This window comes from Rattus rattus, chromosome 10 (genome assembly GCF_011064425.1).
Source record: "Rattus rattus isolate New Zealand chromosome 10, Rrattus_CSIRO_v1, whole genome shotgun sequence".
In the NCBI taxonomy this organism is placed as follows: domain Eukaryota; kingdom Metazoa; phylum Chordata; class Mammalia; order Rodentia; family Muridae; genus Rattus; species Rattus rattus.
The window spans coordinates 15,903,699-15,916,083 of NC_046163.1; the positions used below are offsets into that span (position 1 = coordinate 15,903,699).

The window sequence follows — 12,385 nt, forward strand, 5'->3', positions numbered from 1 at the left end:
TGTAAACACAGGTGTCTCAGTTGACTATTGCTTTGATTTTTTCCCATTTACTTCTTTTACACATACATGTGGATGAGTTGCAAATGTCATAAAAACTCAGTTACTTTATGGATTGTCTGGGAATACTGGTATCTCAGCCATGTTGAAATTGCTTGGTAATGTGTGTAGGACCCTTAGAATACGTTTGGAATTTTGTGTACATTTTAAATAGAGTTGATTCAAATCTGGAGAAACACAGTTTCAAATTGAACATGGTTGCCCAGATGGGAAGCAGACAGAGGCAGGCGGATCCCTGTGAGTCTGAAGCCAGACTGCTCTATGTTAATATTGAGTCTACCTATGCTACTGAATGAGATTCTACTTCAATATATCACATCACCAAGATATCATATCAAAACAGCATATTTTTAAGAGAAAGGAAGAAAGAAACCACACTTGTATTTCCATGTTATCTCCTCATTTCATATGTTCAGGAATAAATTATTCTGGTAAGCATCCTTTCCCCCCTAAAAGCAGGTCCTTTGTCCACAGGTGGCATGTGTGTAGTAAAATTTGAAAAGCAATGCTAGGATTCCAGAGTAGAAATAGAAAAGGAGGAGGAAGCAGAGGGATGTGCAGCTGTGGTCATCGGGGACCTAGGAAGTCTTCCCAGAAACACAAATCATATATGCAGGAGAGACAATAGCTACCTGCTGCTCTCTTCCAGTAACCATGGTTTCAAAGGGACAGTTGGAACTACCTGTAGATACTATGCCTAGAAGTCATCATTTATTTCAGAGAATTCCCAAACTAGAACGTAGAGGTCAGTCATCACACCTAAAAGATCAGACCACACTTCGTAAGGCTGATTGCTACAGGAGGCAAGCGTTGTCAGGTCATATGTGGAGGGGCAGAGAGTAGCTCTTGTATGATTCTGAAGTAGAAGTTGTATGTGTGTCCTCAGGACCCAAGAGACATGGCAAAAACTCATTTATAGGTAACTTTATTTAAAATATTAATTGTGTATGTGTGTGCCTGTGTATCTGACAGGCACACATACTCCTGCTTTGCTGTAGGTGCTCCATGCACATGAATGTTCTTACAAAGGCCGGAAGAGAGTTGATATAAACTCGCAGTGGCATTTAAATGCTGTTGTAGGTCCCAGTTGTGGATACCTGGACCCTTCACAAGAGAAGTAAGCGCTTTTGAACCCTGAAGCATGTTTCTAGTCTTGTAACACCCATTTTAAAGCCATCATCTGATGAGAAATTACTCTACTCATTCTCTAACTGTTAGAGACCAATGCCTAAGTCTCACTTGAAGGGCAATGGTTTGAATCCTTCTCCATATGGTAATCAACCAGTGTCTATGTCTCCTCATTCTTATACCTTTGCAAACATGACCTTTAATGGGAGTGTCTGTGCTGAGCTGGAAGCTAAGGTTCATGTTTCAACTGCATCCTCATCCTTTCACACTTTGCAGAACAACAGAGCAACACAACCTCCTTTTGTGATTAGAATGTAAAATGTTCTCTATAGACTCATGTATGTTAACACTTGGTCTCAAATGGCAGTGCTTTTTGTGGGGGGTGGGATGGTTATGGTACCTTTAGGATGTGGTACCTTGCTTGAGGAAGTACAGCACTGGGGCAGATTTGAGGGTTTATAGCCTGGTCCCATTTCTTGTTCTATCTCTGCTTCCAAACAGCCAGTCAACCCCTCAGTTCTCCTGCAGCCATCCATTCCCTGACAGCTGTAACAGTAAGCTAAAATAAACCTTTCTTCTGCAAGTTGCTTTTGGTCACAGTGATTTATCCTAGCAATGCAAGAGGCACTAATAAGCTACTCCTTGGTCCCTAGTTAGTGAGTCCATAAATGCTCTGAATGAAAGTGGGCAAAACAAAATTGCTTCCAAAGGAGTTTCGAAGGGTATGTGTTCTTTTCTGAATTAATACTCCTGACGACTCTCACAATGGAAATGTAGCGATTTGAAATTTTTCTTAAATATGAAGGAGAAATCTTGGAGGAAGTGTGCCATTGAAGTCTCAGGAAACCCTTAGAATTTGTGAATATGCAGAAAATTATTGGGATGCAACTGCGGCAAACGTGTAAAATCCTATCCTGTTCTACAATCCAGCAACATAAAGTAGGAGAAAATACCAATGAGCATTTCCTTTGTGCGTCATGGCCCAGTCACGAAAGACCCCCGAAATCATAGAGAGGACAACTCTCTATCTTCCAATTAAACATTGTGTTCTCATGTGAGATCCATTAGTGCTGTGTGAGGTGAACGTGGTCCCAGACAAGCGACTTTCACATTACAAACTGTATTAAATTAATCAAAAAATAGATAATCATTGATAATAACCATAAACAAGAGAAACGATGGACAGGAAAAGGCAAACACTTTTTAAATGTTACTCAAATAGACATTCAATAAAACCACATCTTTCAGACAACATAATTATTCGCATCATAAAAATCTCTAGTGGTTGAATTTTAAAATATTGATTAAAAAGCTTCAGTTGGACTTCAAATCAGCCTAAAAAGAAACTTCCATCTTAATAAAATAGGCAAAACTTTCCTTGGAAACATTACAACCTATTTTGTTAAAAAATGTGTTCACTATCCTTGAAAAAGACCTAAAATGGGTCTTTCTGGAGAGGGCATCTTTCCCTTATTAAACTGAATCTAATGGAGCAGAGAAGACACAATTCCAAAGCACTAAAGAGAAAAGAGGGAGAACCAAGTCAGTCCCAGGAGCACACCTCAGAATCCTGGGTTGTGCATTTGATGAAGCCCAGGGTAGCTGGACAAATTCCTTACGTTTAAACCTTTCTTCCTGGTTTTCAGAGGATAGAGGAACCCAGCTCTACCAAAGAACAGATTTTATGCTGTGTCTAGACATTATGCCACTGGGATTTTCTGAGTATCAGACTTTGGTTTCAGACTTTGCATCATATTCTGTAATATTAGTTATATGGACTGAAAACACACTGGATTACAGCCACCAAGGCTGCCTGCCCTCTCGTGACTGAAACTCCGTAGAGTTAAGTTTAGTTTTCCTGCTCAGGTGCTACCTGCTCCAAATTGACTCACTGTAGAATTTGGTGCCCCATATACTGTCCATTTAAAAGCAATACCAGGTACATACTGCTGTTTGGGGGAGGGTGAGCAATAAATAAAAATGACTTCATTTTTAATTTTTACAACAAGGGCTTAGCTAAATAGTAAGAGATGCATTGAGCAGGCATGGACTTCTACTTAGACTCTGAAGAAAAATGAAATAATTCTCATTTTTGCTTTTATAATGAAAATGAGAATTGACTTTACTGCACTGAGAGTTTGAAGTAAAAGGTCTGAGTGTTTAAAAAAGCCTTCTCCACCAAGAGAGCAAAGTGCCACTCAGTGGCATTGCATTTGTTTAACAAAATTTCTTTATCAGAAACTATAATTTAATATTTAATATCTAATTTACATGTGACAAGATATCATATTCAAAAAAGTAAACTGCAACTAGAAAACTATTAACCACTAGAAACAATACCAAACACAACCCAAACATTTATAGGAAAGCAATTGCTAGAATATGAACTGGAAACAAAAGGGTCTCATCATATTTGGCTCATTAAAGAAGCATCCATTGTAGCCTGTAAAAGAGTATCCACTGTCATTCATTAAAGTTTACCCTTTGTAGCATGAGTAACATATAAAGATAGACTCACTGCATATGCACACGTGCGTGTATATATATATATTTATATTATACTGTGAGACAAACACTCGTGTGTGTTGATTTAAAAGTATTCTACCTACTGACAACTGCCTGAACTTTGGAAGGTGCTGAAATCCATATTTCTACATAGCCTTTACTCGTTTAATAATACCTTTTTAAAAACAGAACTTTATGTAAAATACTCTGTTTTTTGTTTATTAACTGAATATTTTCTTAAGCATAATAATAGACAATGAGAGAATTGCACTTATTATAAAGTTACATTAACATGTTAGATTGCAGCTCAGCCATCAAAGATCAGGGACTGTGGTACTGATGGTACGTTATGCACTTTATGCAAAGGTGATCATGACCATTGAAATCAAAGTGAGGGTAACTAGTCACAGAACAAAAGGGGATAACGGAAGGAAACATGCACTATTCCTACTTTAATGTGAAACTAATTTTTTTTTCCCCAGGAAAGCAACCCTTGCAACTTCCCATTACAATGAAACACCTTCTGCACCCTTGGCAGCACAGTAGTGAGGACGTCTGTCTTCAAGTTCTAGTTCACTGTCTGAGTGTGCTGTTCCATGTTCATCTCCTCAAGCTGCCTTTAGAATTCTGGAGCGTCTACAACAAGGCAGTCTCTTGGTTCGGTTTCATTGAGCCTCAATATTCCCTTCAGCTCTATGTAAGTGTAGTCCGTTATTCATCTTCTTCTGGTTCCTGTGGCAGCACGGATACTTCTTCCTTTAGGCAATCACTGAAGAATCTGAGAATTGTGCTGTAAAAATGATGCTTGCTCTTGTCTGAAATGTGATATCCTTCATCTGGATAGACCTATGACATTGAAGAAAAATGAGAAACTAAGTCACTGTTGGGTTGTGCTAGGGTCTACTCTGGCTATTCTACCTGTAGCTATCTCTTTCATTCTCTGTCATCACAGACGGTATAGTGAAATGCCAGGGATCCTCCTGCGACTGCCTGCAACTCTTCAGTACTCTCTTTCACAGATGACGTTTGTAAGCTCTCTAAGCAATCAGGAGTTAAATCTGGCATGATGGACATTTCTTAGCTTAAAGTCTGAATCTTTCCCATTTTCCTCGCAGCATGGAAATCAGAAACTATCTGATTTCCAAAAATACTATGGGATACTCATTAGCCATATAGCATGTGGCCTCAACACTTTATCTGAAAACTGTTAGAAGGGTCTTTACTTAGTCTGGAGAATCTGTACTCTCATCAGATCCCTGTGTGTGCTTTGAATAAGAATGTTCTAATGGGCTCATATATATGACTGCTTTAAGCATCAAGTAGTAGCATTATTTGAAATAATTAGAAAGATTAGAAGATGTAGCCTTGTTGGTGTGTGTGTGTGTGGTTTTGTTGAAGGAAATATGTCACCGGGGGTGGGATTTAAGGTTTCAAAAACCCGTGCCAGGTCCAGTCAGTCTCTCTCTTTCTGGTGTCTGCCATTCTCCCTCAATAGAAGAGTTGACGACTTAACACCGTGGCCTAAATTTGAGATTTCCCCATCTTGTTATAAGCTGCCTTACTGGTGTTTCTACTAATGTAATTTAAAAGTCCTTGATTTGTAGCTTTTTTTGTCCTGTTACTACAAACCTCCATGAAATTGCTTCTAAATCGGAGAGCACGGGAGTAGGATAACCTAAATGCATCCAGGCCATAGTCACTCACATCTTGGCTACTGAACAAACCATCACTTATTCTCTCTGAGGTAAGAGCTGTGATTTTGCATAAGTAGTGTGGAAATTTCTGCTGTATGACTGAGATGCTACCAGATGACATTCTTAAACTTTACATAAGGGGAGATAGATGTGTTTATATTCCAAAGATTTACCCAGTGTTCACAGATACATTAGCTCACACCCAGAGGAGAAAATAGCTATCAAGAGGGTGAAGGCAGTCCAAGAAGTTTGTTGCTGGACTTCTAACCACTTCTAATATTCACGCGATTCTGCAGTTATTGAAGTTCTATTTAGTAAATCAACCTTACAGAAGGTTTAGAAGAAGATGCTGTTCCTACACTTGATCTTAGCCAAAAGGCCGAGAAGCGATGAAGATGCTGTTCCTTTCAGGAACTTTTGTTCATCAAGGCACACATACCCCAAAATTATTATTTAAATTAGGGGTTATTGGTCAAAATGGTAGACTCTTCCATGCTCATGCTGACCACTATGAACTAAACATTATAGTCTGCTTGACTAAACATCAGATTTCTGTGGAATAGATTGTCCAGACACCTCTTTACTTAAAGTAATTTCTTGAGAAAATTTTCAATTATCTGTCACTTTTTCATCTTTATAAAAATATCTGCAAATCTTTGGATCATTTTTACAACCAAGGGGAGATATTTCCATAAGATGGGTTCAAGAAGTTGAAATGCAAAGTGCAAAGGAATCAGTATTTCCTGTCCCTGAAGGTAGTTAGAATCTTTTCTCTTGCCTTGAGGGCATGTCAGAAAGCAGAAAGATTCTAGCAATAGAAGTCTCGGGGACATAAAAAGTGAACTCTTATTGAGTTTTCCCTGAAAAGAGAGCCTCTGGGCGTCGTGGCTTCACACAGGGCCTTCTGGGAACTGGTTTTCCTGAAACATTTCCCCTCATGATTATTAATCAACCAACAAGGTGCAGCTGTGGTTCAAACAGGCCTAGTTACAACTCACACTACCTGGGTTTGTGGGTTTGGCCCTATGATTTTGGTTTTGTTCCTCTAAAGAGTAATGGAATCTTGTGGACTTCTATCCAGGTTTCAAACCACACCCTGGAAGATCAGTTTATCTGTAGGTAGTTTAATACCTTATAACCAACCCTGAGTTTAATGACTAATGCTGAGAAAAGTAAGCCAATTGAGAACTCAGAGGTTAATTTAGAGATAAAAGAAATTCAGAATGCTTAGTGAAGAAAGAGGCAGTTAACAAAGCCATCATGAGAAAGTAGAAATATGGACTCTATAGAGCAAGGACTTAGGGATATGTCATTATGTATTCTGAATGATTACCATGACATTATAATATTTGATATTATTTACCCTGCTGCTGTTCTCATACTTTCACACATGCATGCATATATGTCAGTGTACACAGATAGATATTCACACACAAACACACACATTCCCATAAACATGCACATGCTCATCCAGGCACACACATAGGCACATGCCAACACACACATTTTTAAACAAGTTGCTTTGCTTTTCAATGAACTCTTATAATATTATGTATCCTTGTCACAGACCCAAAGCCATGGGTGAAACTATGACCTCCGGAATCCTGAGCCAAAATCACCCTCTCATGGATTCAGTTGTTTATCCCAAGTATATGATAGGGCAATATGTAGTTGATGATTAAAATATATTTTTCTGGAATGGTGGCTTACCTGAAGAGTGTAATTCACTCCAGCTTTTATCAGATGCTTGATCAATTCTGCTGAATGCTGGAAATGAACTTTTGCTGCAAAATATTAAATTATGATATTTGAAAGAAGTGAATCTGTTAGTACCAGAAACGCTCAGTACCTTTTTCAAAGAGCAGAATTGCTCTATGTACATTGTACACTTGGAAGAATGACCTGTCAGTGATTTTTAAGTAGAGAGCTGTTAAGTAGCATAGTAAAGTTTTATTTTTCATGATAAAATGGAGTACAATCATAAAAACCATTACCAAGGTGAATTTAATCATCCAATGGCATTCTGTTCATGTGTATATGTTTGTTTGGGTGTCTGTGTCTGTAGCTAAGAATACATGGATTTGTAAGTGTGTACAGAGGTTGAAGGCTCATTTTAGATGTGCTTCCTCAGACACTTTCTACTTTTATTTGAAGCATGGTCTCTCAGTGTCATAGGATTTTCCGAAATAAACTAAACTAGCTGGACAGTAAACTTCATTTTTCCACTTGTCTCTGCTTAACAAGTTGCCCACTTTGGGACAGCATCCATCACCATGTCTGCACTTTAAATTTTTACTTGGGTTCTTGGAGTTGAAACATTTGTCCTCACATTGGAGAGTCACATCACCAACTCAGTATGAGGTCATTTAGATAATATTTTGTGTAAGATCATTTATTCTTGTAATTAATTATGTATTTTGTACTTAAAAAGTATTGGAGGTAATTTATGTCTTGCTTGCAATCAACGCAATAAAATATCTACACATACAAGCTTGAAGATTTCTGAAATCTAGACTCATCTAGACACTGACACTCTACAGTCACTAAAAATCCACAACAGTGAGATTGCTCAGCAGAAAAAGATGTTTCATCTGAAGCCTGATGTTCTGAAAAAAATTACTGGAACCCATCTATGGAGGACAGAGAGAATGGCCTTCCAAAAGTTGTCCTCTGACCCAAAACTCATGCTTTCATAAGCATGTACACACACACACACACACACACACACACACACACACACTCACACACATGCACACACACACTACATACACACACAATGAAATGTTAAAAAAAGTGTAATTACAATTTTATAGTAGAGCTTATTTCTCCTGCTGAGAGAATAAAGAGCATCACTCATTATTCAGTGTTCAATGTTTGATGCAAAGAAAACTGCTTTCTCTCTTTTCCCTCCATTGTCCTTCTGTCAAAATGTAAGGCTCCAGAGCTTTGGAATACATATCTCAGGAGTTCTCTATTTAGTAACAGTTTTGTCTGAGGTAGTTATGAAACCTTGTGCCTGCCACTCAAATATTTCTGTGCTATAGTTTGCTTGTGTTCTCCCTAAGCCATTCCTATTACTCCATAAATATCTTCAGATTTCCAAAAATAGCTTTAAGATAACATTTTATATCTAGCTTTCTCAAACCAGGGTCATCTTATCAGTGGTCTGAGCCTCATCCTATGGTGCAGGAAATTCTTTCTATCTAGCAGAGGATAAACAGTCCAAATAGTCATTTATTTTAGATATATGCAAGACATTTCTGATCAATTTCCTATCACAATTAATAAGGAAGATTTCCAATTCTAAATAAGTTTAAATTGCTTGGTATACATATGTCACTAATAATGCAGATTTATATGGGCAATTACTGAGGTAGAGTAACCTCTTATGTAACTTATGTAGGTTTTGTAGGAAAGATAAGTGGAAAAGATTCCACCAAGGGTGCATTTGGGTATGGCTAAAAAGATTGCCAAGCAAATGTGCTGTTCTGATGGGAGTGAGGGGGAAGGGAAGTAAGTGAAATGAATGAGGAAGAGATAGAGACAGAGACACAGAGGCAGAGAGACACAGAGGCAGACTGACACACAGAAACAGCGTGGCAGAGTTGATAGATGATAGATAGATAGATACATAGATAGATAGATAGATAGATAGATAGATACATAGATAGATACATAGATACATAGATAGATACATAGATACATAGATACATAGATAAATACATACATAGATAGATAAATAGATGATAGAGAACATAAATGTATAATATATGTCGGAACATGAGCATATATAGAGATTAGAGGAAAACCTTGGGTATCAGTTCTTGCCTTTCACCTTGTTTGAAATAGAATCTCTTGTATGCTGCTGGATACAACCAGCTGTCTGGTTACTGAGCTTACAGGACTTTTTCTGTCTCGACCTACATTCTCGGGAACACTGAGATTACAGGTGTACATCGCTGTATCTGACTTTACTTGGATTCTGGAAATCCAAGCTTTTGTCCTCACTGAACCATCTCTTCAGTCTTCCCAAATATCTTTTAGTTGATTATTTTCTGCTTGGTTTTCAAAGCAATGACTGCTGTTTGCTTTTTGTTTCCTTCAAAGGACTAAATGGGATAATAAAGTTTACTGAACTAGTGACTTAGTTTGTAATTTTTTCTAGCCTATAATAAAAGCATAAAAATATCATTGATCAACCAGAAGTCAAGTTTCCTGCAGGCTTTGTGTTGGGTATGGTATGTGTGCACCTATACACAAGCGTTGCTGGTGCCTCTCCAAAACTCTATAGAATCTGCTATGTGAAATGCCTGACTTGAAATTGAATCAAACAGGAAACAACATGATTCACAATAATGCAAGCAACTTAGTAAAGGGATCTTAAACAGTACTTAAAAAAATCGAGTGGTGTCTGGAGACAAAAACATTCAACTTTAAATATAATGGGTTCACTTGGCTTAGGGTTCATAGTGCAAGGGATAAGACCTGTATAGCCACAAAAAAATCCCCATGGAAAGTTCTGCTTTTTTACCAGTTATTTGTCTAATATACTAAGAAAATGGTAACTCCTTAGGACAGTACTTCTGTGCAGAAAAAATAAAACATTATTACGTGATCTTAGTGCATGTTCTGACACACACTTAACAATTAGTGATTTTCTTTGACTACTGTTGACATATGTGGATAATCTTAATATTTTGACATCCTTTAGAAGCATAGTGCTCTTTGCTGCCATGCATCAACAATGCTGCTTCTACCTAAATTATTTCATGAACACATTTTCAAATTTACAATAATTGTAGATTTTCAGAAGGGTTGCCAAGAGAACAAAGAGTTCCTGTGTAGGTGGCCTCAGGTCAGGTTTGCTTTCTCTTTCTTTCTTCCTTCCTTCCTTTCTTTCTTTCTTTCTTCCTTCCTTCCTTCCTTTCTTTCTTTCTTTCTTTCTTTCTTTCTTTCTTTCTTTCTTCCCATTTTACATAGTACATTGTTATGAGAGGATTATTACACAATAAAGCAAAAGAGTTTGGGAACTAGCCATGAGCTGCTTTATGTGGAGTCCACCATTGTGTCCCTGTGTCTGGCTTTTATGTCAGGTGGGAAGACAGGTTAACAAGTGGCATTTAGAGCGCTAAGCTCCTTACCTGAATTTTAACTAAAAGGTTCACACATATAAACTTATATGCAAACATGGAGGCACATAACTGCCCACTCATACATACTCAAACCACATAGACCACTTGCATACCTCCTACCCTGTCCTGAACTCCCTCCAGCTCATGGGCTGTCTTCCCTGCAGCGACTCCTCTTCTTATAACCATGCTACTTTTGCTATGTTCTCTCTCTCTCTCTCTCTCTGTCTCTTTACCTTGTCTCTCTGTCTCTCTCTGTGTCTCTGTCTCTGTCTCTCTTCTGTCTCTGTCTCTCTCTGTGTCTCTCTCTGTGTCTCTCTCTCTCTGTCTCTGTCTCTGTCTCTCTGTCTTTCTCTCTCCCTTGCTCTCGCTCTCTCTCTCTCTCCAGCCTGAATTAACCACATCTTTACATTATAATTTTTTTATTCTCTAGTCAACACTGTTTCCAATATGATCTTTGGTTGCAATGGCTGCTGTATGTAAGATTGCAAGATAACAGATAAAGTCTCCCTATCACAATGGAGAATGATATAGGAAGCACTACATTATTTTCTTCCTACATCCTCCATGTCACTTCCTGTATTCTTGTTCAACAGCTTTATAGGACATCCTGGAAACAAGTCCTACCTCTAAGATGAGTCCCTTTGTAAAGGGATAGAGCCCCCAGAAAGGCACAGTAAATACAATACTTACTATCAGCAGTTCCGTGAATTATTAATAAATTTTCTTCTTTTAAACCATGAATGTTATGCAGTACACTGGATGCCTGCAAGAAAAACACAAGTATCTCTATATGCAGAGAGATCTGAATAGAAGGAATTCAACCTACAGAAGTAAAATAACAAAAAAAGCCTTTTGCCTTTATTGTTGTACTTTTTATTAGTCTACCTGGTAAGTGCTTTCTTCCTTTGATGGCATACCAAGGTACCTCTCAGAGAAAGCTGAGGCTGTGACAAAGGAAAAAAATCTGAATGAGTGAAACATACCCTGTTTCATTATTTATTTATGCATTTCAAATGTAATTGTAACGCTCCAGTAAAATCAATTGCATAAGGGAGGTGATAACTCACAACAGACTTTAATAACATAAGATAAATGAGCTCAATTGAGTTTCTCTGCATTGGGATTTTCTCGTCCAACAATCAATACCTTATATTACATATCTCTGTAGGACATACTTACCATACAACTTCATGTCTGAGATGGGTGCAACCACGGTTCCACATTTGAAAAACTTCTCATCTGATTTTAGGATCATTGATGCAATGTAGCCCCCATATCCCTGAGGGGGGGAAAACATAATGATGATTCTTGGAAATACTCATACCTTTTGATCATTATTTAATAATGCACACGTTCCAGTGTCTCAAAATGTAAAATGGAATGAAAAAATCACTGTGTACATATAAAGATTTAACAGCTATTTAAAAATTTATACAACAGGTTATTTTAAAAACTAAGTAAAATATGAAATTAATTATGTATCAGAAAAAGTCATTATTTTATACCACATGTCAGGGAATTGCTGCAAATAAAGCAAAGGAAATGAAATTCCCTTTGTATATTATTTTAAGGCAACTTCATGTGTATGCAAGTAGAATACTTAATAATTATAATGCTTGTGAGCAACTAGGAAAGAAAAGGAAACTTCCTTGAAGGTACTTGGGACCTGTCACTCCAAAGTTTGTCTCTAGGAATCCAGAATCTACTGCATGGGCTGAATAAGCCTTTTTGGTGTAAAGATGATGTGAGATGATAATTTTGAGAAATTACGGATTGAGGCCACACTGATTGCATATATGGTAAAGTATTTTGTGCAAGCACGAGGTCCCAAGCTTGATCTACCAGAACCTGAGTTTAAAGAACTATAAA

General features: G+C 37.7%; 1 protein-coding gene across 1 annotated transcript in view; it reads right to left on the reverse strand.

Moving 5' to 3' along the window:
- Positions 1-2,289: 2,289 nt before the first annotated feature.
- Positions 2,290-12,385, reverse strand: part of Dpp10 (dipeptidyl peptidase like 10) — a 101,109-nt gene continuing 91,013 nt past the window's right edge. The window contains exons 14-18 of the mRNA XM_032915754.1: positions 11,696-11,795; positions 11,402-11,460; positions 11,207-11,279; positions 7,095-7,168; positions 2,290-4,536 (exon numbers count right to left, since the gene is read on the reverse strand). Of these exons, the coding sequence (XP_032771645.1) occupies positions 4,402-4,536; positions 7,095-7,168; positions 11,207-11,279; positions 11,402-11,460; positions 11,696-11,795 (441 nt within the window). The 3' untranslated portion in view covers positions 2,290-4,401. The remainder of the gene's footprint in view (positions 4,537-7,094; positions 7,169-11,206; positions 11,280-11,401; positions 11,461-11,695; positions 11,796-12,385) is intronic.